This window comes from Dermochelys coriacea, chromosome 9 (assembly GCF_009764565.3).
Source record: "Dermochelys coriacea isolate rDerCor1 chromosome 9, rDerCor1.pri.v4, whole genome shotgun sequence".
Lineage (NCBI taxonomy): Eukaryota > Metazoa > Chordata > Testudines > Dermochelyidae > Dermochelys > Dermochelys coriacea.
The window spans coordinates 59280325-59306059 of record NC_050076.1 but is presented as its reverse complement, the minus strand read 5'-3'; the positions used below and the strand labels follow the sequence as shown (position 1 = coordinate 59306059).

Genomic DNA, 25735 nt, shown 5'->3' with positions numbered 1-25735 from the left:
GGTACTTATGTAACTTCACTATCATAGTATATGACCACCTCACAATTTGCAATGTATTTACCCTCGCAGCACCTCAGAGGCAGGGCAGTGTTATTATCCCCATTTCACAGAGAGGGACCTGAGGCCCAGAAAAGTAGTCTATACTGCAATCCCAGGTGTGATGGCAGCTTGGGCAGACACATACCCACATTAGCTCTAGTCACACTAGCACAGCTAAAAATAGCACTGTAGATACAGTGTGAAGCCTTTGCCACCACATCTGCACTGCTATTTTTAGCCATGCTAGTGCAGGTACGTCTGCCCAAGCTGCAGACCTGGACTACATAACAGACACATCTAAAGTGACTTGCCCCCAGTCACACAGGAAGTCTCTAGCAGAGCAAGAAATGGAATGTAGGTCTCCTGATACCAAGGCTAGTGCCCTAACCACTGGACCAGCCTACCTCTCTGTGCAGCTCAGAACCATCCCCAGGAGCAGTTTTCACAAAGCCTAGACTAACCATACGCACCTGAAGTAGGAAAAAGCCACCACCAACTGCTGTTGCTGCCAGCTTTCCAACCTTCTGAAAGATGAAGCCCGTACACCTACAATCAAAGGAGGACAGGCCAGAAAGTGAGTTCAACCAAATACCACACACACACACTTTGGCTTTCTATAGATACTCCATCTTTCTGCAAACACCAGTCAAACTCCAGAAACAACCTCACTAACCAAGGAAGATAGAGGAATAAAGAGAGCCAATTTGGGATTAGGGAAAGGAAGGGCAAAGCAGCCAGCTCTGTGGAACCCCACAATAGACTGTAAAACTGAGTCCCTTTAAATTTTCACATGCATATCCTCACTCCATCTATAGATTTTTATCCCTTTACCACCGATTTTCTGCCAATTTTTCAAATGACATTAACATGGGATTTTTTTTTTTTGATGGTCATTTCTGAACAAGAATCTTGGATAACATCCTATCAACTGACAGGATAAAACTAACTGGATTGGTATTTTTTCTGGTCGCTTCTGGAGCAGAGCGCATCACATGTGAAGCGGATCCTGCACATTCCAGGACAGTTGTTTTAGTTTCTCAAAAAGAGAGAAGAAGATAGTTTGTAAAGATAAAAGTTTAAAGACTGATAGTCTAGACCTACATCTACTCAAGACTATTTGGACTGTGTCCCTTTATGCCTCCACCTGGGTGTTGTGGAATTTTTCCCCTCTACCCCCATGAACATCCCCACCATCAAGTCATAGATGAACACAGCTCTCACTACTTGAGTAAGCAGTAAGGAGACATATAATTAGGGCCCTACCAAATTCATGGTCCATTTTGATCAATTTCACAGTCAGAGCCAAGCCCCAGAGAGGTATGATCTCCCCCCAAGAGAGGCAGTGCAGGGAAAGGACAAGTCCTGTCCCTCCCCAGCCCAGCCAGGACTTGCAGCTAGGAGCCCCCCAGCTGGGGCACTTCCAGCATGGGGGAGATCAGATTTCATGAGGAAGGGCTTATTTCACGGTCTGGGACACGTTTTTCCACAGCCATGAAGTTGGTAGGGCCCTATATATATTGTCTGACATCACTCACATCAAGTATTATTTCAGGTGATACCTGAATAGTGCATCTGTGATAAAACAGAAGAGCAATCCTTTTCCAAAAGGTGCAAACGGCCAGGACACAAGACAGAAGTTACAGGCTCATTCTGCGAATAGATGCATGTTGTAGGGGTACATCTTATGCTTTAAGTGGCTTATCTTTGGAGTAGAATGGGGAGAACTATGGCAAAAAGCAAGAATGTACTGGAAAAACAGTCCTGATTGTACTTTCCAATTTATACTATATCTTAATTAGAAGAGAACACACCCCAGTGGCACTGTGGATAGTGGAATATTCCAACAGGAAGATCTAGAAGTGGCCTCAGAGTCACTAGCCACCAGCAAGCCAATTCTTCCTCTCAACAGCAGAAGATTTGCTTCTGAGTACACTGAACCCTTTAGGTCGAACTCTTCTCAGAAGATGAGACAAGAAAGTTCTGTGGGAAAATACTGTAGCCTGACTCCCAAGGGACAATGCATAGGCCCAGTGCATAGCCCCAAGGTTTTGGTCATCCTAGAAGACTCAGAAGCATCTGTCCCAAAAGATAATTAACCACTGGAACAGCTGACCTACGGATGTAATGGATGCTCTATAACTTAAGAGCCTTTAAAATCAAGATTGGATATCTTTCTAAAAATATACACCTTACTTCAATTACAGGCTATTGGATTTGATGCACGAATCACTGCATGAAGTTCTATGGCCTGTATTATGCAGGTGGTCAGACCGGATGACCATAATTCTGTATTAAGAGGCGTTTCATATGCAAGACACGGGAAGTAACTGTCCTGCTCTACTCAACACTGTTGAGGTCTCAGCTGAAGTACTGTGGTCAGTTCTGGGCAACACACATTTTAAGAAAGAAATGGACAAATTGGAGAGCATCCAGAGGACAGCAACAAAAATGATTAAAAGGTTTATAAAACCTGACCTACAAGGAAAGGTTAAAAAACTGTACATATTTAGTCTTCAGAAAAAGAGGATGGGGAGGGGGCAGGGCTGCAAAGGAACATTCAGTAGGCAGGCAGCAGGGCCTGGGCCAGCCCCCAGGCAGGGCAAGGAGGGAGCTCTGCTCTGCCACTGGCCACAGCTCTGCCCCAGTTCCACCTTCAGCATTGTGCAGTAATGGGAGGGAGGGGACACAGCATGGACAGATTCCATTATTGGTAAGGGGGAGCGGAGGCGCGACAGGAAAAAATTTGGCACCACTGTCTTAAGGGCTGTTATAAAGAGCACATTGATCAATTGTTCTCCATGTCCACTGAAGGTAGGACAAGAAGTAATGGCCTTAATCTACAGCAAGGGAGACTTGGGTTAGATATTAGGAAAACATTTCTAACTTAGGATAGTTAAGGATAGTTGAGCTCTGGAACAGGCTTTCAAGGGAGGTTGTGGAATCCCCAACATTGGCAGCATTGGACAAACACCTGTCAGGGATGGTCTAGGTTTACTTGGTCCTGCCTCCGTGCTGAGGGATGGACTAGATGATCTGTTGAGGTCCCTTGGAGGGGAGGGATAGCTCAGTGGTTTGAGCATTAGCATGCTAAACCCAGGGTTGCGAGTTCAATCCTTAAGGGGGCCATTTAGGGATCTGGGGCAAAAATTGGGGATTGGTCCTGCTTTGAGCAGGGGGTTGGACTAGATGACCTCCTGAGGTCCCTTCCAACCTTGATATTCTATGATTCTGATTCTATGAAACCTACATTTCTATGATTCTATAATGATCCTTTCTGGCCTTAAATTCTATGAAAAGCTCATGTGACTGATCAGGATATGCCTGAAGACACAGAGCTCAGTCTAATCTCCCTTCACCTCTGAAATGCTGTTTGCCACCCACATGCATATGCTTCATGGGATCTCTCACCAAACAGATGCGATCTTTTGATGTATGAATGGGGTTGGAGTGCTAGACGTTAGAGAAACCCTATGCCTGCCAATGGGATTAAAAAAAAAAAAAAAAACCAACCACCCCACCATGACTTATTACATCACCTTACCATCCAGTGACTCCTCCAATCAGCAGCTGAGTTGTCACATTGTATTTTTCAGCACTTGAGCCAGAGCTCTGCCCAAAGAGCTTGTGCCACCAGGGCTGATTCTTGGTGTACTCTGCCAGGTCCAGCACCTCGCATGAGTCCTCCTTCTTTGCTGTGAATATGAAAATACATGTAAGCATAGGTGTATCTAGTGTGGCAATATGACACTGAAAGGGCAGAGACTAGGTTTATTCTCTAGTCAAGCATACTTCAACCCACTGTTCTTAGCCAGTAGCATTCAGATGAGGAGCCTTTGAGCATGGTAAATGGTACTGTCCTGATGAAATTTAAGAAGCAGGAACAGAACCTCCTTAAAGAGAACAGGTGGCTTTAGTCACCTGTTCTCAGCTCAAATACACTCTTAGAAATTCCTAACAACATTTTATACTTACATAATGTCTGCCTGAGATCTCAAAGCACTGGGCAAACATTCATAAACAAAATTTCATATCCCTCTCTATGGGGTTAAGCAAATCTCCCATTCCATCTTCCCAGTCAGGGAAAAAGAAAGAGGTAAGTGACTTGCCCAAGATCACTCAGTATATCAATGGCAGGAACAGAACACACGTCTTCTAATTCCCAGTTTGTAGCTAAAGTGCTGAAGCCATCCTTCCTATCTCTGAATTATTTAAATTAAATTCTATGGAGAAGAGAAAAGGTATGGGTCTTTCATAAATTGCTACCAAGAAAAAAAACCTGCCCCCCATCCCATGTAACAAAAAAAACAAACAAAAAATCCAAAGAATTCAGCCTCAACCATCACTTTCCATTGTTCCTAGGAGTTGCACTCAGTGCACTGCTGTAATGCCTAGCTGTGATATAGTCAAAATAGACGTTCACCCCACGCTTACTAGTTTTGCCATAGCTTTCATGTTCTGGCTTTCTGAATGTTTTTGTATTTCTGATTTTTCGTATACAACAGCCTCCCAAGAATAAGAGGCCCAAAAATGCCAGTTGCACCATTTCTAGAGATCCTATTTTTGTCTTTCTTATCCTTCTCCAGCAGAGATGGTCTACTGCACATCTTAGCACTGCAACATACAGTTGACATAACCCTGCGTCCCTGGATATTCTGGAGATGTTAATAGATGGCTCGTTTGCAGGATGCATCCTAAGAGTTCAAATATGCTAGTTCAAAAGCCTAGAGACAGGGACCAAAAGATGCCAAACTTTTAAAAATTAAATCTATTGGCAGATGGACATACACCAAGTTTTAGCCTGAAGCAAAAAACTTTTACAGCTGAGGGGATTTATAATGAAAATGTTGACTCCTTAACTGATAACTGAAAGCACTGGAAGCCATATGATTGCAATATAACATGCCGAGTCAGACAGACAGTCTCAGATACACACAGAGTTTGCTAACCTATAACATGGAGATGAAATACTACACACAAGAGGCAAAAGCTGAAAAGATCACAGTGGACTCGTGTCTTTGGCAGCTGGGGAATACATGCCCTGCGGAAGTAGTTACTTGGCGAGTTCAGATGCCAGGTATGCTATGTTAGATCAGTATCTCAGATGTCCAGGCAGCTATAACAGTTGCTTTTTTTTTTTTTTTTTTTTTTTTAAAAGGGTGGGTGTCGGGGGGGAAACTGCTATCACCATGATGTCCACTAATTGTCCCATTCCCTCCCCCTAAATATTCCTCATTACAGGACTTGGAATGACGATGAAAATGGGTAAAAGGAAGACTGCACAGAAGTCAAATTCTCTGTGGATCACAAGTAAGGATGTACAGATAAGACAGAAGGGCATCTGCTCATATACTGCCAGAATATGGAATTTCCCATAAAAAATATTTATTTTGAATGGACTCAGACTAGAAATTTGAGTCTGATTTTATATTAAAGATACCATACTACCTAATCAACATTAAAAATTCACAATCAAGCAGTGATCAAGAGCCAATTAAAATGATGCTTTAAAACATTCTAAAACTTACAAACTAAGGTAACTTTAGCTGTGTTTTGAAACCACACTCAGAGTTTACTGTTCTCACTGATGGGGAAATGTTTTCATATAGGTAAGGATGGTCCATTGACACCAACCATTTGTCTGAAAAAAAAGGATTTCACTAAATGTACAAGGCTATATTTGCCATTGTCAAAGCAGCACAATCTACATTATCAGGTTTTAAAAAATGAAAACCACAGAAAACAGGCTAACAGCAGCAGAATTAGACCCAGTTAACCGTAGCGACTATCACATTCATTTTTAAACGCTATTATCTTTCACTGGGAGAGAGAGCCTATCTGCTAGTTTACACAACACGTTTTGTTGCTTACAAGCTGTTTTACAGAGCACTAAGAGCATGTACAGATACGGAGACACGATTAATGGCCCAGAGAACTTACAGTCGCCACAGAAGCGAGATACAGAGGAGGGCAACACGATGGGGCAACAAGCCACACACTAGAAGAGTGCTTTGGGCCACAGTGTGGGCAGAGGGCGGGCTCCCAAGCCTCCAGTGTGAGCAGGCTGTGGGCGGCATGGGCGTGGCAGAGAGCGGCTGACAGCAGCAGCAGCGCCCGTAAAAAGGGACGCTCGGACACACCGCAGGCTGCATACGTGCCCCCATGCCGAGCAGGCCCGGGCAGCGGATTGCGGCCTGACCCCAGCGCCGGGAGCCCCAGTCGCGGACCCGGCCCTGCACAGACCCAGAACAGAGAAAGCTCGCCCGCTAGCAGTGGCGCTGGCCTCGGGCTGGGAGCGCCTAACACCCACGGTTGGGGGCTGAGAGGGTGCTGAGTCCAGCCAGGCACTAGGACGGGGACGAGGGACCCGAACCCGGCCCAGTGTGGTGGGGAGCAGCGGCCTCCAGCAGAGGCCCCCCGGGGCAGGCCCGCGAGCTGGGCGCAGGCCGCAAGCGCGAGACCCCAGCAGGGCTCTCACCTCCGCCCGCCGCCATCCCGCGCGCTCGCTGCCGCGCCTACCGCCAGCGCTTCGCCTCCTGCTGCTGCCGGATGAGCGAGGCGCAGGAGCGGAGCTGGACACGTGATACAAGCTCCTCCCCATCTCACCCGTGGCGGACCACCAGGCCCCCGCCACGTGACATCTGAGCTGAGACACGTCACACAGATACCCTGGTCATGTGACCGTGATTCCCCACCGACGTACCCTCGGCATGTATTCGTGATCCCGCCCCTCAGCCACCTTTGTCATGTGATCGTGATTCCTTCCCGCCCATGTACACTCAGCTCTTGGTCAGAACCACCCCACCACACACACACAGCTACAACGCGGCATGTGACCCAGGCTCTGTGGGAGGCCCCACCTCAATGGGTTCTAACCGGGAGTCCCCCGCGTTCCTGCCTCCGCCCCTTGCTGGAGGGTGCCCTTGGCTTCTGCCCAGCCACTGTGGGTGGGGGTAGGCTCAGTGATGAGCTGTCAAAATCTTAACAACTGGTTCCCTCGTCACCCCACAAGGGGGTCCTGCCCCACAACCTGGGACTCCTGTCCCATCCAACCCCCTCTGTTCCTTGATGTCCCCCCCACCAGGACTGCTACCTACACGCTCGTGTTCCACACCCTTCACGCCCGCACCCTCGTGTCCCGCCCCGATACAAAATGGCGGGACCTCCTGCCACCTTGGGAGGGTGCAGAGCCCCGGTGGAGCAGCCTATATTCCATCTTAGTCCCAAAGCCCGCCGGGGATGTCAGTTGGCGGCTCCTTCACGGAGCCGTGAGCACGGGCGTGTACTTGGCGCGGTTCACCACAATCCCAGACACCTGCCCCTTTTGCGGCATGAGGGATACCCTGGCACATGTCTACCTGGAGTGTGCCAGGCTGCAGCCCCTATTCCGGCTCCTCACCAATATCTTATTACGTTTTTGGTTGCACTTCTCCCCTCACCTTCTCATTTATGCACTCCCTATCCGTGGCCCCACAAAGTCCCGGGATCTCCTGGTCAACCTCCTTCTGGCCCTAGCTAAAATGGCCATCTACAAAACCAGAGTGAGGAGGTTGGCCGATGGAGTCTCCTGTGACTGTGGGGCCTATTTCCGATCCTCGGTCCGTTCACGTATCCGGGCAGAGTTCCTCTGGGCGGCGTCCTCTGACTCCCTTGACGCCTTTGAGGAGCAGTGGGCTCTGTCCGGGGTTCTCTGCTCGGTGTCCCCGTCCGGTTCCCTTCTTTTGACCCTTTGACCGCACTCCTGTCCCTGTTATTTTATTAGTTGTCCCCCGGAATTATTTGGGCATCTAGGTCCTGTGGATCCCCCTTTTAGGCTGGGGGGGATCCTTTAGCAGTGGACGGGCTTCGCCCGCCCACTTCCCGGATCCCAATAAGACCAGGACTGCTACCCCATCCACCCTGTCCCCTGACTGCCCCCAGAACCGGACAGGAGGGTCTTGTGGGCCACCGTAGTGGGTGCCCGCCCTGCCCCTAGGAGCCAGAGGGACCTGGCGAGGTGGGGAGTCCTGGCGGTGTTTATTTGGGGCAGCTCCTGGGAAGCATCCGGCAGGTCCCTCTGGCTCCTAGGGGCAGGGGAGCGTAGCTGGGGGGGAGCAGGTGTTGGCCACTTCCCCCACTGATCACATCAAAAGTGGCATCTTAGGCACCAACTCCGTGGGTGCTTCGGGGCTGGAGCCTCCACGGGGAAAATTTGGTGGGTGCAGAGCCCCCACCGGCAGCTCCCAGCCCAGCCCCAACTCACCTCCACACTGCCTCTGCCTCCTCCCATGAACGTGCCACCCCACCCTGCTTCTCCGCCCCCTGACCCCAGCTTCCTGTGAATCAGCTGTCGCGTGGGAAGCCGCAGAGGGCTGAGAAGCAGGCGTCAGCTTCGCGCTCAGGCCCAGGGAGGCAGAGGTGAGCTGGGGCGGGGAGCGGTTCCCTTGTGTGCCCCCCGAGTTACCTGCTGTGGCGCAGGAGGCCTTCCTCGCGCCCCTCCGCCCCAGCTCACCTCTGCTCCACCTCCCTGGGTCTGAGTGTGAAGCCGCCGCCTGCTTCTCAGCGCTCCCTGGCTTCCCCTGCAAACAGCTGATTCGTGGGAAGCCGGGGGGGGGGGGGGGAAGAAGCAAAGAGGGGCAGCACATTCAGGGGAAGAGGCGGAGTGGAGGTGAGCTGGGGCGGGGCAGGGAGCTGCCGGTGAGTGCTCTGCACCCACCAAATTTTCCCTGTGGGTGCTCCAGCCCAAGGCACCACTTTTGGCCGGTTGTTAAATTTAGAAGCCCTTTTGGAACCTGTTGTCCCCCGCAAGGGACAACCGGTTCTAAATGGGCTTCTAAATTTAACAACCGGTTCCAGCAAACCGGTTCCAGCTCACCACTTGGTAGGCTCAGCTCTCTAGGGTGGGCCCCACCCCTAGTTCCAGGGCCCTAGGCAGGGTGGATGGTGCCTACTGTGGGAACTGGCCATCAGGCCTTCGCACCCGCCTGGCCTCTGGGTTGGGTTGGAGCTGAGCAGGCGGGGATCGGGCAAGGCTAGGGCCTGCCTCAGCTCCACAGCCTCTGCCTAAGTCTGCTTCCTAGCCACGGAATGGAGTTTGTTTTGTTAAAAGTGGCTTTAATGTTCTGGACTCTAAGAGCCGTGGGGTTTGGGGCTTGTTTTATTTGGAAGCTACTTATTTGGCCTTTTTGTAATTGGTGACTTCAACACAAAGTTATGAGGGGGTTTGGTGATTGACTGACTGATGTCAATGTGCCCCTCATTAGAATTTTAGAATCCTCCTATTCCCACTCCGATTCAATTAAGAAAACACACCCAAATTGGTGAATCTTCTACCCTGCCCACATGACACATCCTATGTTCCAGTTTTTTGTTTGACCTTGGGATATGTTTCAGTAGTTCAGCAAGAGAATATATCACATTGAGAATGGAGAGAGATAGGATTTTTAATAATGTAAGTACACACAAATTTATTATTTTAATATTTTTATGTATAACAATGTTGAATGCGGCAAAACTAGAACTACTAAAAAATAATAGAATTTGAATAAACACCACCGCTCTCCTCCCTTTGAAATGGGCTTATTTTGAAAGGCAGTGCCACTTTTTTTTCTCATGAGACTTGTGTGATGAAGCAGGACTGTTCTTAATGTTTCCTCTGAATATTGTGGGGGTGCCTCAGTTTCTCCTATGCAGTTCTTAAGTATCTAGGTGGTGGGATAAGGGTGTATGATCGGTTTCAGAGTAGCAGCCGTGTTAGTCTGTATTCGCAAAAAGAAAAGGAGTACTTGTGGCACCTTAGAGACTAACACATTTATTAGAGCATAAGCTTTCGTGAGCTACAGCTCACTTCATCGGGGTGTATGATCGTTGCAGAGCCCTAGAGGGCAGGTGTGTGCAGGGGTCTGGACACAGAGAATGGCCAACACCCTGTTTCCTGGCAACTGATGGCCTGGCCCTTCCCCCCTGCAACGTGAGAGCTAAAGGGTTGAAGACAAAGAGATTGGGTGACCTCCTGGCCCGGGAAAGGGACAAAGCCCAGAGAAGGAGGGGCTGGAGAGAGTTTCAGTTTGGGGCTGGCTGGGGACATGGAGTGAAGTGCAGACCTCGTTGTCTGGCTCACTGCCCACCAAAATGGATCCGGTTGAGGGGTCCTGTTCTCTCTGTCCCAGGATCTTGCCACCCCAGGAATGTCTCCCCATTGACCATCACTTTCCGCTACCACTGGAGGTCCGAGGGGCCTGACCTCAGGAAACGCCACATAGACATATAGGTTGGGAACAGGAGTGGGAGCCTGTTCACCTCCCCACCCATCTGGCTGATGGAGTCTACAGCCTTGGGACCCAGCAAGGGAGCTAGACACCAGGGCTTTTCCACAGGGTCCCCCTGCTTCAAATCGCCAGCCTGCTCAAAGGCAGTGAGGTGGGCATCCACATCCCCCCCCCTTAACCAGGGGCAATAATTTAGTCTCGAGGTTCCCTGCAGAACTGGCACCCTGGGGTCTATCCCCACTCACCCCTCAGAGGTCCCCTATGCCTCTCCGCTCCACCATCGCCAGTTAATCTGCTGCTGCTTCTGCAGCTCTTTCTTGAACTCTCACAGTCCTCTTGCTCTCTCAGACTCAGCTCCAATCCCATCCATCTCCAATCCCCTGATGGGGAACCCGATCGTGAGACCCCCGTCTGGTCGGGGACAGGAGTCTTGGGGATGCCTGGCTACCACTCCAGCTGCTCCCAGATCCTGCTAGAGCCCCATTTGGGTCAGGAATCTGTTCCTTAGAGCAGTCATCGTCCTCCAGCTGCACGATTAACTGTGCTTTGGTGAACTTTCCAATGCGCAACCCTCTCTTTTTGCACAGGGTTACAATGTCCTTCTTAAGGAGACAGTGATAGGCCATCACTCCGCTTTTCCCAAGTTGTTGTGAACTCACAGGCCTGTACGCTCTCAGCTCCCCATGGTTTCCAGGGAGAACCCCTAGTGTTCCAGCCCTTTTCGATGTCACCACCTCTTTACCAGGGTCGAGCTGCAAACTCCTCTGCCCCTGGGACCACTCACTGCAATCCCTAGGGGAACCCTGTTACTGCAAAAGTCCTTCTCTCTCCCAGGGCCACCCAAAATGGACCCGGCAGAGGGGTCCTGTTCTTGCCATCCATGGGGTGCAGTACATCCCACTGCTTCCACCAGTTGTCACGGAGTCCCTGGGCGATGCTCTGGAACTGTTCCCTACGAAGCCAGTCAGGACTCTGGGGAAGTCTCCTTTCTGTGAGCAGACTGTCTTCAGGACACACAGCTCACACAACTTCCACCTTTTTGGGTCTGACCTTGGAGCATTTAGCATCCTCTGCCCCTCCGTGTGCTTCCCAGAAGCCAGAGGGTCCTGCCCCCCAACTTTGCAGTCAGACGTGACTCTCAGCCAGCCAGTAAAACAGAAGGTTTATTAGACGACAGGAACACGGTCTAAAACAGAGCTTGTAGGTGCAGAGAACAGGACCCCTCAGCCGGGTCCATTTTGGGGGGCAGTGAGCCAGACAACCACATCTGCACTTCACTCTATGTCCCCAGCCTGCCCCAAACTGAAAACTCTCTCCAGCCCCTCCTCCTCTGAGCTTTGTCCCTTTCCAGGGCCAGGAGGTCACCCGATCTCTTTGTCTTCAACCCTTTAGCTCTTACCTTGCAGGGGGGAAGGGCCAGGCCATCAATTGCCAGGAAACAGGGTGTTCACCATTCTCTGTGTCCAGACCTCTGCACACACCTGCCCTCTAGGGCTCTGCAACGATCATACACCCTTATCCCACCACCTAGATATTTAAGAACTGCATAGGGAAAACTGAGGCACCCCCACAATATTCAGAGGAAACATTAAGAACAGTCCCGCTTCGTCACAACTTGATCCATAGAATGGCTGACATAAGACAGCGGGAGATGCAGGCTCTTAATGCCTCTCTTGATTGCACCCACCTGGTATTTTCTGCCCGTGTAGACTGATGCCCAACCCCTGCTCCTTGCACTCCTTCCTTGGCTGTGCATATGCCCAAGACCCATTCGTTCTGCCAGGGCACAACATGGAGAAAAATAAAATAATCAGATTATTAATAATAATTCCAGTGAAGTAATGTGACTCCTGCTACTGGGCCTCCCAGTGTAGCCTGTCTAAATTGTACTGTCTCGGGGGCAGGCTGGGTGTTTTGTCTTTTGTATAGAGCCAAGCACACTGATGGTACTTAACTAATAAATAGTGTAGGAGCAGCACCACCAACTGGATGGCTGCATAAAGTGGGAAGGAGAAAATAACACCTACTGATGAAAAATGCTATATTAGAGCTAGATCTTCAAGTGGTTTACACAGGAGGTTAGTATCATTATCCGCATTTTACAGATGGGGAAACCGAGGCACAGAAAGGGGAAGTGACTTGCCCTGGGGTACCTGCTAGGCTAGTGGTTGAGTTGGGAATAGAATCTACCTCTTCTGAATTCAGGCCAGTGTGTGATTCACTTGGCCATACTGAAGCTCTGGAAATAATTTTTTGCATGGCTAACATTTTAAACATGTTTTTTTGTATTCGTCAGTCACTCCAAAGTGAGTATTTCTTAAAAACTAAGCAGAAGTGCTTTGAAAACTAATATGCAGCGGCTCACTCTGCACCTAGGTGGCGCCTAACTGCTATGTTAAGAGGCACATTATTGCTTAATGCATCTGATGAAGTGAGCTGTAGCTCACGAAAGCTTATGCTCAAATAAATTTGTTAGTCTCTAAGGTGCCACAAGTACTCCTTTTCATTATTGCTTATAGATAGTAGGGCCCTACCAAATTCAGAGTCCATTTTGATCAGTTTCACAGTTATAGAGTTTTGGTAAATTTCATGGTTTTCAGCTGTTTACATCTGAAATTTCACCCCCCACCCTGCCATGCAAGGGAAGGACAAGTCCTGTCTCTCCCCAGCCCCACAGGGACTCACAGCTAGGAGCTCCCTGGCTAGGGCGCTTCCAAGAGCAGGGGATATCAGACTCGCTTCCCCAAGTCTCCTCCAGAGCCAGGAACCTCCTCATGTGGAGCTTCCTGCAGCGGGGGCAGCACTTGGAGATGGGTCTGATCTCCCGCTGAGAGCCAGAGCGGGGAAGGAAAAGTCCTCCTCTCTCTCCCCAGCCCAGCCAGGACTTGCAGCTAGGAGCCCCCTGACTGGGGTGCTCCCAGAAGCAAGGGGGAGATCAGATTTCACAGGAAAGGGCTTATTTCACAGTCCATGACACATTATCACCTCGGTGAAATTGGTAGGGCCCTACTTATAGATAGCTTCTGTGAGTTGTTACAGGGTGTCATCCTTTCTCTGGTTGTCCTGTAGGTTTTAGTGTGGTCAGGGCACAGTGACAATTGTCAGGTTTTTGATCTATTTTGCTAATTTGCTCAAAGATTTTAACCTTGTAGAAGTCCTCCAGCATTTCTGTGTGAGTTTACTGATTCCTTATTTTTACAGAAGATCATTTTCCGCTTGCTAATGTTCTTTCTTCAAAGAACAAAAGAACAGCCATACGGGGTCAGACCAATGGTTCATCAAGCCCAGTACCCTGTCTTCCGACAGTGGCCAAAGCCAGGTGCTTCAGAGGGAATGAACAGAACAGGCACTCATCAGCTGATTTATCCCGTTGTCTTGTTTGTTACTTATCACAATTGGTGCCTACAGACCCAGAAGACATCCATAACAAACAAGTTTATAGTTTGACTTTTAGAAGAAAAAGTTAAAACAGAAAGAGCAGCCACCAGTTTATTTGCACAAATTTTAAGGGATATGTATTTTGTGTCTGGCTCCTCATTTGTGCTAAGAGCTGTGTTTCAAGGGAGGACGTGGTCAATTGCGCATGTGCTCTCTCTCTATGTGAGTGCGTGCGTGCAGGAACGTATGCCATTCCTGGGAAGTGGTTTTAAATGCTTTTCACAGATCCTGCATTTTATTTTTGGTGGGCCCAATCAAAATTATAACTATTTTTTCTTAGCAGTGCAAAGGTAGGCATGGAAAAAAAATGAGGAAATTTTGCATTAGATTAACATCCCCAAAGACCATTGCTCTTTGTCTTTGAGGGGAAAGCTGTAGGACTGGAATTAATGGGGTGCACTCTCGGGCAATGGTTGAAGAGGGGATTATGACTCTGATCATATTCTTGCTGGGCACTGAAATCAGTGGAGCTACAGCAATCTATATCAGTTGATGACTCATGCTTCTACATATCTTATTTTATGTTGTTAATTTAAAATGAATTTAGTATTGGTGAAAGGTCCTGGATTTAGACCTGGACCTAGAACACAGTCCTCTATTTCAGTGTGGCAAGCAGCTCTATTCTGTCCAGTAATTTGCATCCACCCTAACTTGAAAGGGTCATCAATAGGGGTGAGCTTGCCTAGTCTATCACCTTCCCTCTCTTAGCCCTGGTCTACACTACAAGGTTAGGTCGAATTTAGCCACGTTAGGTTGATTTTTATAAGCAATGCGGTGACACAACCAACCCATTCCATCGACCTAAAGGGCTCTTAAAATTGACTGCTGTACTTCTCCCCGATGAGGGGAATAGCGCTGAAATTCACCTTCCTGGGTCGAATTTGGGGTACTGTAGATGTAGCACTGTGAAATTCGATGGTATTGGCCTCTGGAAGGTATCCCAGAGTGCGTCACTGTGACCACTCTGGACAGCACTTTCAACTCCGATATACTAGCCAGGTACACAGGAAAAGCCCTGGGAACTTTTGAATTTCATTTCCTGTTTGGTCAGCGTGGCAAGCTCAGCACCACAGGTGACCACACAGTTCCAGAATCACAAACGAGCTCCAGCGTGGAGCGAACGGGATACTGCAATCAGATCCAGGGTATGGGGACAAGAATCTGTGCAGGCAGAACTCCAATCAAAAGGAAGAAATGCTAATATATATGCCAAAATTGCACAGGGCATGGTGGACAGAGGCTACACCAGGGACACACAGCAGTGCCGTGTGAAAGTTAAGGAGCTCAGGCAAGCCTACTACAAGACAAAGGAGGCAAACGGTCACTCCAGGTCAGAGCCCCATATATGCCGCTTCTATGATCAGCTGCATGCCATTCTAGGGGGAGACTCTACTAGTACCCCACCACTGTCTGTGGACACCTGCAAGTGGGGAGTCTCACGCAATACTGAGGAGGAGTTTGTGGATGAGGAAGAGAATGTGCAGCAGGCAAGCGGAGAATCCGTTCTCCCCAGTAGCCAGAACCTTTTTTTCAGCCTGGAGCCAATACCTTCCCAAGGTGAGTTCCCGGACCCTGAAGGCGGAGAAGGCACCTCTGGTGAGTGCACAATTGAAAGTACGCTACAGGGGTTAAAAGCAATTGTGTTTAATGTTTTGATTTGCCCTGAAGAATTGGGATGCATTCGTGGACAGTACAGCTACTGGAAAAGTCTGTTAATGTGTCTGAGGATGGAGCAGGAATCATCCAGAGACATCTCCATGAAGCTCTCCTGGATGTAAAAGCCTTTGCAGACTGTTTCTGGGGAGGGCTGCCTTTTTTTGTCCTCCGTGGTATGACACTTTTACCACGCCAAGCCAGTAGCAAGTAGTCTGGTATCATTGCAGCACAAAGCATGGCAGTGAATGGTCCTGATTTTTGGTCACATTCATGCAACATTCAGTCTTTATCTTTCTGTGTCAGCATCAGAAGAGTTTCAGAGTAGCAGTCGTGTTAGTCTGTATTCGCAAAAAGAAAAGGAGTACTTGTGGCACCTTAGAGACTAACAAATTTATTAGAGCATAAGCTTTCGTGAGCTACAGCTCACTTCATCGGATGCATCAGAAGAGTGATATTCACAGTCACCTGGTTGAAACAGGGGAATTTTTGTAAGGGAACAGTAAAAGGACCCCGTTCACGCTGGGCTACTTTGCGCTTAGCTAAAAGGGATCATCCCGGAGAATAGCCATGTAGTGGGGGGAGGAGTGTGCTGCACATCCAACCCAAAACCGCAGCCCCTCTTTTTAAACAGCAAACCCAACCGGCATTGCTTGCTATGGGAAAGGAAGATGCTGCAGTTTGAAACCATTCCCACATGTTATGAAGGCAGAAGAAGCCAACCCCACATACCTTTTGGCTTACCATGGCTGCCTGGAAACTGAATTCTGTTGCCCAGCCATGTGTGATGTATCACCATACGGGTAGGCAAAGGACTGTGGCAAAGGAGCGTCCTTAAAGCGCTGCCGCAGCAGCACTTTAACATTGCTGCCCCTTCCCTCCTGTCAGCGGCTCTGCTGGTAGGGTCCGTCCTGGCAGGGCCGCTGACGGGAGGCAAAAGGGGCAGGGTCATTAAAGCGTTGCTGCAGCAGCGCTTTAGGGACGGTCCTCTGCCGTGGCAGTGCTTTGACGTTGCTGCGCTCCCCATCCCGGGCCGCCACCGATGTGGGAGGGGAGGCGGCAACATTAAAGCACTGCTGCAGCAAAGGACCCTGCAGCACTTTAACACCCCTGCCCCTTTTGCCCCCCCAGCCGCCGATGGGTGGGGGTTCCTTTAAATTGCCACGGGAGCCCCACGCAGCATGGGCCAGGCGGCCTGGAAGGGCTGACTGGGGGATGCTGACCCCCCCCAGCCCCGCCCCTTCTGCCTGAGGCCCGGTACCGTCCCCGAACTGGTAAGTGTCCTGAGTGGTTCCGTCTATCGCCTCACCACAGTTAGGGAACCATATTGCAGAAAAACCATCCACTATGACCTGCACAATTCCCAGAGTCACTGCCCTTGGTAGCAGAAGGTCACTGATTGCCTTGGCTACTTGGATCACAGCAGCCCCCACGGTAGATTTGCGCACTCCGAATTGATTCCCGACTGACCGGTAGCAGTCAGGTATTGCAAGCTTCCACAGGGCTATCACCACTCACTTCTCAACTGTCAGGGCAGCTCTCATCTTGGTATTCCTGCACTTCAGGGCAGGGGAAAGCAACTCACAAAGTTCCAGGAAAGTGGCCTTATACATGCGAAAGTTTTGCAGCCACTGGGAATTATCCCATACCCACAACGCTATGTGGTCCTACCGGTCTGTGCTTGTTTGCCGCACCCAGAATCAGCGTTTCACTGTATCAACCTGCCCCACTGCCACCATTATCTCCCAACTGATACATTTTGTGCTTTCAGGAACATCTGTGTCCATGTCCTCCTCACAATCGTCCTTGTGCTGGCGTCTGCTAGCCAGGTTCCGCACATACTGCAGGATAATGTGCGAGGTGTTTACAATGCTCACAATGACAGCGCTGACTGAGCAGGCTCCATGCTTGCCGTGCTATGGTGTCTGCATGGGTAACCTAGGAAAAAAGGCTCAAAACGATTGTTTGCCTTTGCTTTCAAGGAGCGAGGAAGGGAGGGGAGACTGACGACATGTACCCAAAACCTTCCGCGACAATGTTTTTGCCCCATCAGGCATTGGGAGCTTAACCCAGAATTCCAATGGGCAGCGGGGACTGTGGGTTAGCTACCCCCAGTGCACCACTCCGTGAGTCGATGCTAGCCACAGTATTGAGGATGCACTCGGCCGACCTACCATGCTTACTGGGGACATATATTTCAGAGTAGCAGCCGTGTTAGTCTGTATTCGCAAAAAGAAAAGGAGTACTTGTGGCACCCTAGAGACTAACAAATTTATTAGAGCGTAAGCTTTCGTGAGCTACAGCTCACTTCATCGGATGCATTTGGTGGAAAAAACAGAGGAGAGATTTATATACACACACACAGAGAACATGAAACAATGGGTTTATCATACACACTGTAAGGAGAGTGATCACTTAAGATAAGCCATCACCCACAGCAGGGGGGGGAAAGGAGGAAAACCTTCCATGGTGACAAGCAGGTAGGCTAATTCCAGCAGTTAACAAGAATATCAGAGGAACAGTGGGGGGTGGGGTGGGGGGGAGAAATACCATGGGGAAATAGAAAAGGAGTACTTGTGGCACCTTAGAGACTAACAAATTTATTAGAGCATAAGCTTTCGTGAGCTACAGCTCACTTCACGAAAGCTTATGCTCTAATAAATTTGTTAGTCTCTAAGGTGCCACAAGTACTCCTTTTCTTTTTGAGAATACAGACTAACACGGCTGCTACTCTGAAACATGGGGAAATAGTTTTACTTTGTGTAATGACTCATCCATTCCCAGTCTCTATTCAAGCCTAAGTTAATTGTATCCAGTTTGCAAATTAATTCCAATTCAGCAGTCTCTCGTTGGAGTCTGTTTTTGAAGCTTTTTTGTTGAAGTATAGCCACTCTTAGGTTTGTGATCGAGTGACCAGAGAGATTGAAGTGTTCTCCAACTGGTTTTTGAATGTTATAATTCTTGACGTCTGATTTGTGTCCATTCATTCTTTTACGTAGAGACTGTCCAGTTTGGCCAATGTACATGGCAGAGGGGCATTGCTGGCACATGATGGCATATATCACATTGGTAGATGCGCAGGTGAACGAGCCTCTGATAGTGTGGCTGATGTGATTAGGCCCTATGATGGTATCCCCTGAATAGATATGTGGACAGAGTTGGCAATGGGCTTTGTGTCCAACACCACTTTCTACAAGCCATTACCCTCTGATCCCACTGAGAGTTACCAAAAGAAACTACAGCATTTGCTCAAGAAACTCCCTGAAAAAGCACAAGAACAAATCCGCACAGACACACCCCTGGAGCCCCGACCTGGGGTATTCTATCTGCTACCCAAGATCCATAAACCTGGAAATCCTGGACGCCCCATCATCTCAGGCATTGGCACCCTGACAGCAGGATTGTCTGGCTATGTAGACTCCCTCCTCAGGCCCTTCGTTACCAGCACTCCCAGCTATCTTCGAGACACCACCGATTTCCTGAGGAAACTACAGTCCATTGGTGATCTTCCTAAAAACACCATCCTAGCCACTATGGATGTAGAAGCCCTCTACACCAACATTCCACACAAAGATGGACTACAAGCCGTCAGGAACAGTATCCCCGATACTGTCACGGCTAATCTGGTGGCAGAACTTTGTGACTTTGTCCTGACCCATAACTATTTCACATTTGGTGACAATGTATACCTTCAAATCAGCGGCACTGCGATGGGTACCCGCATGGCCCCACAGTATGCCAACATTTTTATGGCTGACTTAGAACAACGCTTCCTCAGCTCTCGTCCCCTAATGCCCCTACTCTACTTGCGCTACATTGATGACATCTTCATCATCTGGACCCATGGAAAAGAAGCTCTTGAGGAATTCCACCATGATTTCAACAATTTCCATCCCACCATCAACCTCAGCCTGGACCAGTCCACACAAGAGATCCACTTCCTGGACACTACGGTGCTAATAAGCGATGGTCACATAAACACCACCCTATATCGGAAACCTACTGACCGCTATTCCTACCTACATGCCTCTAGCTTTCATCCAGATCATACCACTCGATCCATTGTCTACAGCCAAGCGCTACGATATAACCGCATTTGCTCCAACCCCTCAGACAGAGACAAACACCTACAAGATCTCTATCATGCATTCCTACAACTACAATACCCACCTGCTGAAGTGAAGAAACAGATTGACAGAGCCAGAAGAGTACCCAGAAGTCACCTACTACAGGACAGGCCCAACAAAGAAAACAACAGAACGCCACTAGCCATCACCTTCAGCCCCCAACTAAAACCTCTCCAACGCATCATCAAGGATCTACAACCTATCCTGAAGGACGAGCCATCGCTCTCTCAGATCTTGGGAGATAGACCAGTCCTTGCTTACAGACAGCCCCCCAATCTGAAGTAAATACTCACCAGCAACCACACACCACACAACAGAACCACTAACCCAGGAACCTATCCTTGCAACAAAGCCCGTTGCCAACTCTGTCCACATATCTATTCAGGGGATACCATCATAGGGCCTAATCACATCAGCCACACTATCAGAGGCTCGTTCACCTGCGCATCTACCAATGTGATATATGCCATCATGTGCCAGCAATGCCCCTCTGCCATGTACATTGGCCAAACTGGACAGTCTCTACGTAAAAGAATGAATGGACACAAATCAGACGTCAAGAATTATAACATTCAAAAACCAGTTGGAGAACACTTCAATCTCTCTGGTCACTTGATCACAGACCTAAGAGTGGCTATACTTCAACAAAAAAGCTTCAAAAACAGACTCCAACGAGAGACTGCTGAATTGGAATTAATTTGCAAACTGGATACAATTAACTTAGGCTTGAATAGAGACTGGGAATGGATGAGTCATTACACAAAGTAAAACTATTTCCCCATGGTATTTCTCCCCCCCACCCCACCCCCCACTGTTCCTCTGATATTCTTGTTAACTGCTGGAATTAGCCTACCTGCTTGTCACCATGGAAGGTTTTCCTCCTTTCCCCCCCCTGCTGTGGGTGATGGCTTATCTTAAGTGATCACTCTCCTTACAGTGTGTATGATAAACCCATTGTTTCATGTTCTCTGTGTGTGTGTATATAAATCTCTCCTCTGTTTTTTCCACCAAATGCATCCGATGAAGTGAGCTGTAGCTCACGAAAGCTTATGCTCTAATAAATTTGTTAGTCTCTAAGGTGCCACAAGTACTCCTTTTCTTTTTGGGGACATATAAAATCTCTTTCTAAAGATCAACTTCTATAAAATCAACTTAATTTCGTAGAGTAGACATGCCCTTACTGAGACAATCCACATAGGATGACCATTTTTGTCTCCTAGAAATCGATCCGAGCCCTAGCAGCCCATTTTAGATAGTTCAGCAAACAAGAAATTCCTTACTTGAGTTCTTGCAGCCTTGCTCTACTGGGCTCTGAGAAATAAAATCCAGCACATTTCACAGAAGAGTAAAGACTCTTGGATTAAACCCTCAAGAAAACAACAGGGATTGAAAAGAGCCTGTGTATTGCAATTTGTTCTGAAAACAAATTAAACCAAAGCACGTATGCAGGAGTTTTGGCCCAAGAAATCCTGCTAATGAACAATTTAACATCATGTTGCCCCTCCCAGGCAAGCACAGGGACGTGTTCAGAGAAGTAGCAGGTCATTTAGGCTGTTGTGCACAAACACATGTGTTTCCTGTGATACTGATTAAGGGAAACCAAAATAATCTGCACATGGGGCGAGTTTTGTGAAACCAAAACTCTGGAAAGCAAGAGGAGGCCTGTGCTGCCTGCACAGTGGCAGGTGTGACTGGGGCCTGGGGGACTGTTGCTGGGGGAGTGGGAGATTGTGACTGTTAACCATGAGCATTCTTAGTTAAAGAGTTTCAGAGTAGCAGCCGTGTTAGTCTGTATTCGCAAAAAGAAAAGGAGTACTTGTGGCACCTTAGAGACTAACAAATTTATTAGAGCATAAGCTTTCGTGAGCTACATGCATCCGATGAAGTGAGCTGTAGCTCACGAAAGCTTATGCTCTAATAAATTTGTTAGTCTCTAAGGTGCCACAAGTACTCCTTTTCTTTTAGTTAAAGAGTGAGTCTTAGGGACCTAACCGCTCTCCCAGCTGGCTGATATGCAGAGATGCCAGCATTTGCAAGCTGCTTCTGGGTGTAACTGCTCTTCTCTTGTACAGATGGATTTCATGTAACAAACCTGGAGATTTCCAAAACATAAGTCCATGTTAGGGATGCAGGGAGAGGGAGCTGACGCCCATGTAACCTGGCTTGCACTAATGAATGTATTGGAAGGATCAAATGACAAAAGATGATATTTTTGCTGCAAGTACTGAACAGTAACCTACCCTCCTCAACCCATAGGCTGGATCTTGTTGGGGGGGGAGGAGGGAAGGGTAAGACAAATACTGCTTCCGTTAGGCTCCTTCCCACATTGGGCTCTGGGTTAGACTTGATTCTATACTCCTGGCACAAAATGTGCCAGGTAAATCTATCTACTACAAAAAAGTTAACTCTTCTTCCTTCCATTCCAGAGCAGTTTCTACTGCAAGACAAGTATCATTATTTCTATTTCACAGATGAATCTGGCTCACAGACAGCTGACATCAGTTACCTGAGGTTAGCTAGCAGGCCAAGGACAGAGCCAAGAATAGAAACTAGGTCTCCTGACTCCTGTTCTATCATCTGACCCAAGATATTTCTGTCTCAATATTAACATCTCAATTAGATTAGAGAGAAGGCAGGACTCTATATGAGACTTCTTGTGCCCCAAACAAAATCTTTGAGGCTAGATGAAGGATCATGAGCAATGTGGGACCTCCATCCTGTCTTGCCTTATGAATGATCAAAAGAACAATGCTGCAATCTGATTGGCTTGATCCTTACAATGGTAATGAATAGTGTTTCATATTTACTATTTTTCCTTTCAAATGCATGTATCAATAGGAAGTACAAGGCTATACCAGCTCTGGGCTGAAGAAGTACAAATGGGTCAGAACTATAAAGTTCAAGTACAGAGCCAACTCCCCTCTAGCTCAGAGGCGACGTCTGGTTGGATTCAGCTTTATCATGAGGCAAGTATCCTCAGGCATAACTGGTAATTTAATTAGCAAAGAACAGGTTCCATTGGAGACCCACTGCCCTCCTGCCTTTTCTTCATGAACCAGGTTGTTGGGGTTTTTTTTATTAAAGTTTTTAGTATACCTAAACATAACCTGTGTTTAGTTAGACCTGCCTTGCACATGTCTCTGGGATACATTGGGTTGAAATAATCTGTTAATGTCAATGGAGCCCCAATAACGGGGCCCATTCATATACACAGAAACAACAGTTTTCAGAGTAGCAGCCGTGTTAGTCTGTATTCGCAAAAAGAAAAGGAGTACTTGTGGCACCTTAGAGACTAACAAATTTATTAGAGCATAAGCTTTTGTGAGCTACAGCTCACTTCATAGCTTATGCTCTAATAAATTTGTTAGTCTCTAAGGTGCCACAAGTACTCCTTTTCTTTTTGCAGAAACAACAGTGAAGCTGTTTAGTCCAGGAGCAATATAGGTAAAAATATGGAGAGGCTAAAAATGTTTGTGAAGATGGAAAAGTGAGAAGGGATTGCAACAGTGTGTGCACTGGAAGGAGGAGGATGTATGCAGGGCGTAGTACTTTATTTTTTTTCCCCTGGTAAAATTCCACAGTTGTTCTTGCACAGCTCCCTAGAATCGGATGCACTGGGTTAGGTATAGCTGGTGTACCATAGCTGCATCTCTTGGGGACTAACAGGTGGGGCATGCTGGTTGCAGAAAACCCTGTCAGAATATCAGGTGCCCCTGACATGGTACAGCCAGGAATAACATGTGCTAAGTATACACCATTAGGATGAAGTAGAGGAGTAAACCACATCCCCAGGGAGCCAGCACCTAGTGCTCTACCCTTGCTGTTCACACCAAAGAGAGGGAGATCCAACCAAGACAGTTCAGGTTGTCATTGGATCAAACGAACATGTGAAAACAAATGAAACAAGTATGTCTAACCATTAACAGGATTCTGTTCTGACCAGAGGGCTAACTGCAAAATGAGATCAACCTAAATAACCCAAAATGTGCTATGGGAAATTTATTAACTCCTTTTCAGCTTAGAAAGCTACTCGTGAAAATTCCCACCAGGCACTGTATGTTTAGATACACTGTGGCGTTTAGAGACACTAGCCCAGGTCCTTAAAAATATTTAGGCAACTAACTCCCATTGATTTAAATGGGAGTTTGGCGCCTAAATACCTGTGAGGATATGGGATATGCTGCCCTTTAGAATCAACAGAGGCTTGGGGTAAGCTACAAATGCCCTCTGGTCAAACTCACATGAACAAATGTTCTCATCCTTGTTCTTTTTCCCCCCTTGCTGGCTTTCTCTGTCGAAGAGCTCCAGTTGGCTGCAGTTTGATGATGCTATCGGTGACCCAGTAATCAGATGTAGCTGTTGGTAATAATGTCAGACAGATCCTACACCGATTACTGAGCAGCCAATTGCATCTAAGTTCACCTGCTTCTTCATATCTCTTCAAGGGAAAGAGATGACTCCAAGTGGGGCTTACTGTTAACATAGTATCTTCACCCTGTGAAAACAAAACATGGTCCCAGGAGGGTGGTGACCGCATGCAAAGCAGGACGCCGGATGAAAAGCAGCTATACAGGCACCTATGTTCCTGAAATGCACCCGTCTCTGTGTAAAAATACCAGTGTTGCAGTGCAAAGAGGTCTGCGTGAAGCCCACACATTCAGGAGTTTCATATCTCTCTTCTACAAGGGGATCAGCCAGGGTCTTGAGAATCCCCAGCTCACACCTACACCTCCCTCCCAATTCGTCACTGATTTATGCTGCCACCCACATTATAGCTGCTCTCCTGGCCAAGGAGGACGAGTCAGGCTCTCTTTGGACCCTGCTGACAACTCTTGTTATTGGCCTAGTGGGGAGTGCCTAGCTGAGTCACATGAGCTGCTCCCAGCCTCTCCTGAGAAGGGAGAGACCAAAGCCAGACTTGACCACCACCCTTTGTTTACCTCAGTGGGCTAAGGAGCGAGGTCTGAATTTCTTGGCTTTGGTAGGTTTTGGTCCAGCCATGTATGTCAACCTTGGTATTTAATCCTGTGGTAGAACTAACTTACTCCCCTTCTGCCCCAGGAAAAGGGCACAAGTTACTTTGGCCATTGCTTTTCAGACTGTGCCACAGCACTTGGGGAAGGTTTGTGTTGGGGGCTTGACATGGTTTTGGGACCAGATTGGACCACATTATCAAGAAAGAAGGGGAACGGAAGGACTGGAAAGGGGGGGGCACACAACAGCCAAAGTCCCTGGAGCAATCCTAGCTAACACAGCAAGAATTCCTCTAGGCCTCTGGGGACATGCAGGTCAGCCTGGATGGTCACTGCCCTTCCTTGGGTTTTCTAGCAGGGCCTCTTTAAATACAGCCAGGAGTCCCATAAGAAAACCACTGAGAGGAAGCACTAGATCAGTGTGGCCCTCACCATGCCCTCTTGCTGACCAGCCTGCATATTTTGCACACTACTGACTCTCTGCAGCCTTCACATAGTAGAGGGTGTTGCCACACCGCACCCTGCTCCACCATTGTGGCAAACTGGTACAAACCCAGCAGGAAGTGGGGCCAATGACAGGCTATGCGGCATGCTCAGCTTGCTTTTTCAGAACTTGCTTTTCTCTTTTAGGACAGAAGTGACTGAGGACGAGCCACAGAGAAACCTGGGCTGTTCTGCATTGGTTCTTGGCCTCATCAACTTACCTTTGGCTTCCCATCAACCCACCTACACCTCCCTGTCTCTCATGGACACCTGCTTTCTCTCACTGCTGCATTTTCTCTTCCTGCTCTTCCTATCATGTCTCTCACCAGCAGCTGCAATCATCCCCTGGCTCTCAGCCTTACTATTTCTTTTGTCATTTTTGTAAGTAACAGCAAGAAATCTCTTTTCCAAGCTGAACATGCCTCTAATGAGCTGGGATCCTGTGAAACTCTCCATAGAGAAACTGATTGAACATTCCCAATTGTTCCAATACCCACTTTAAATTCAGGGCCAGCCACCTTCCACTTAGAGCAAAGTTGTTCTGTGAAATAAACAAGCCTGGGAACACCTGTGTCTCTCCCAGCCTTCATGCAAAGCTCAGATAAGTAGGAGATGTAACCAGGGATCAGCGTGGGAAGGTACCTTTTCCATGCCCCTGGCATAGCCCTCAGCAGCTATGCAGCCATATTGCTAATGCCACTGTAGTTGCAGTTGGAGCCCTGTGGGGGGAGTTTATCCCTATGGGTCTGCATTGTGGCATGCTCCTGCCCCCCACTCT

The 25735-nt window shown here is 48.2% G+C and overlaps 1 protein-coding gene across 3 annotated transcripts in view; it reads right to left on the bottom strand.

Moving 5' to 3' along the window:
- FUNDC2 (FUN14 domain containing 2) overlaps nucleotides 1-6752 on the bottom strand; it is a 32702-nt gene extending 25950 nt beyond the window's left edge. The window contains exons 1-3 of one of the 3 annotated variants that reach the window (XR_006274482.1): nucleotides 6515-6669; nucleotides 3581-3731; nucleotides 510-585 (exon numbers count right to left, since the gene is read on the bottom strand). Coding sequence is in view for 2 of the 3 variants with exons in the window: in XM_038417789.2 (XP_038273717.1) it covers nucleotides 510-585; nucleotides 3581-3731; nucleotides 6556-6637 (309 nt within the window). In the remaining variant the exon portion in view is untranslated. Of the gene's footprint in view, nucleotides 1-509; nucleotides 586-3580; nucleotides 3732-6514 lie in introns of all 3 variants that reach the window. The other 2 variants (XM_038417790.1, XM_038417789.2) reach the window with 2 other exon arrangements.
- Nucleotides 6753-25735: the final 18983 nt, after the last annotated feature.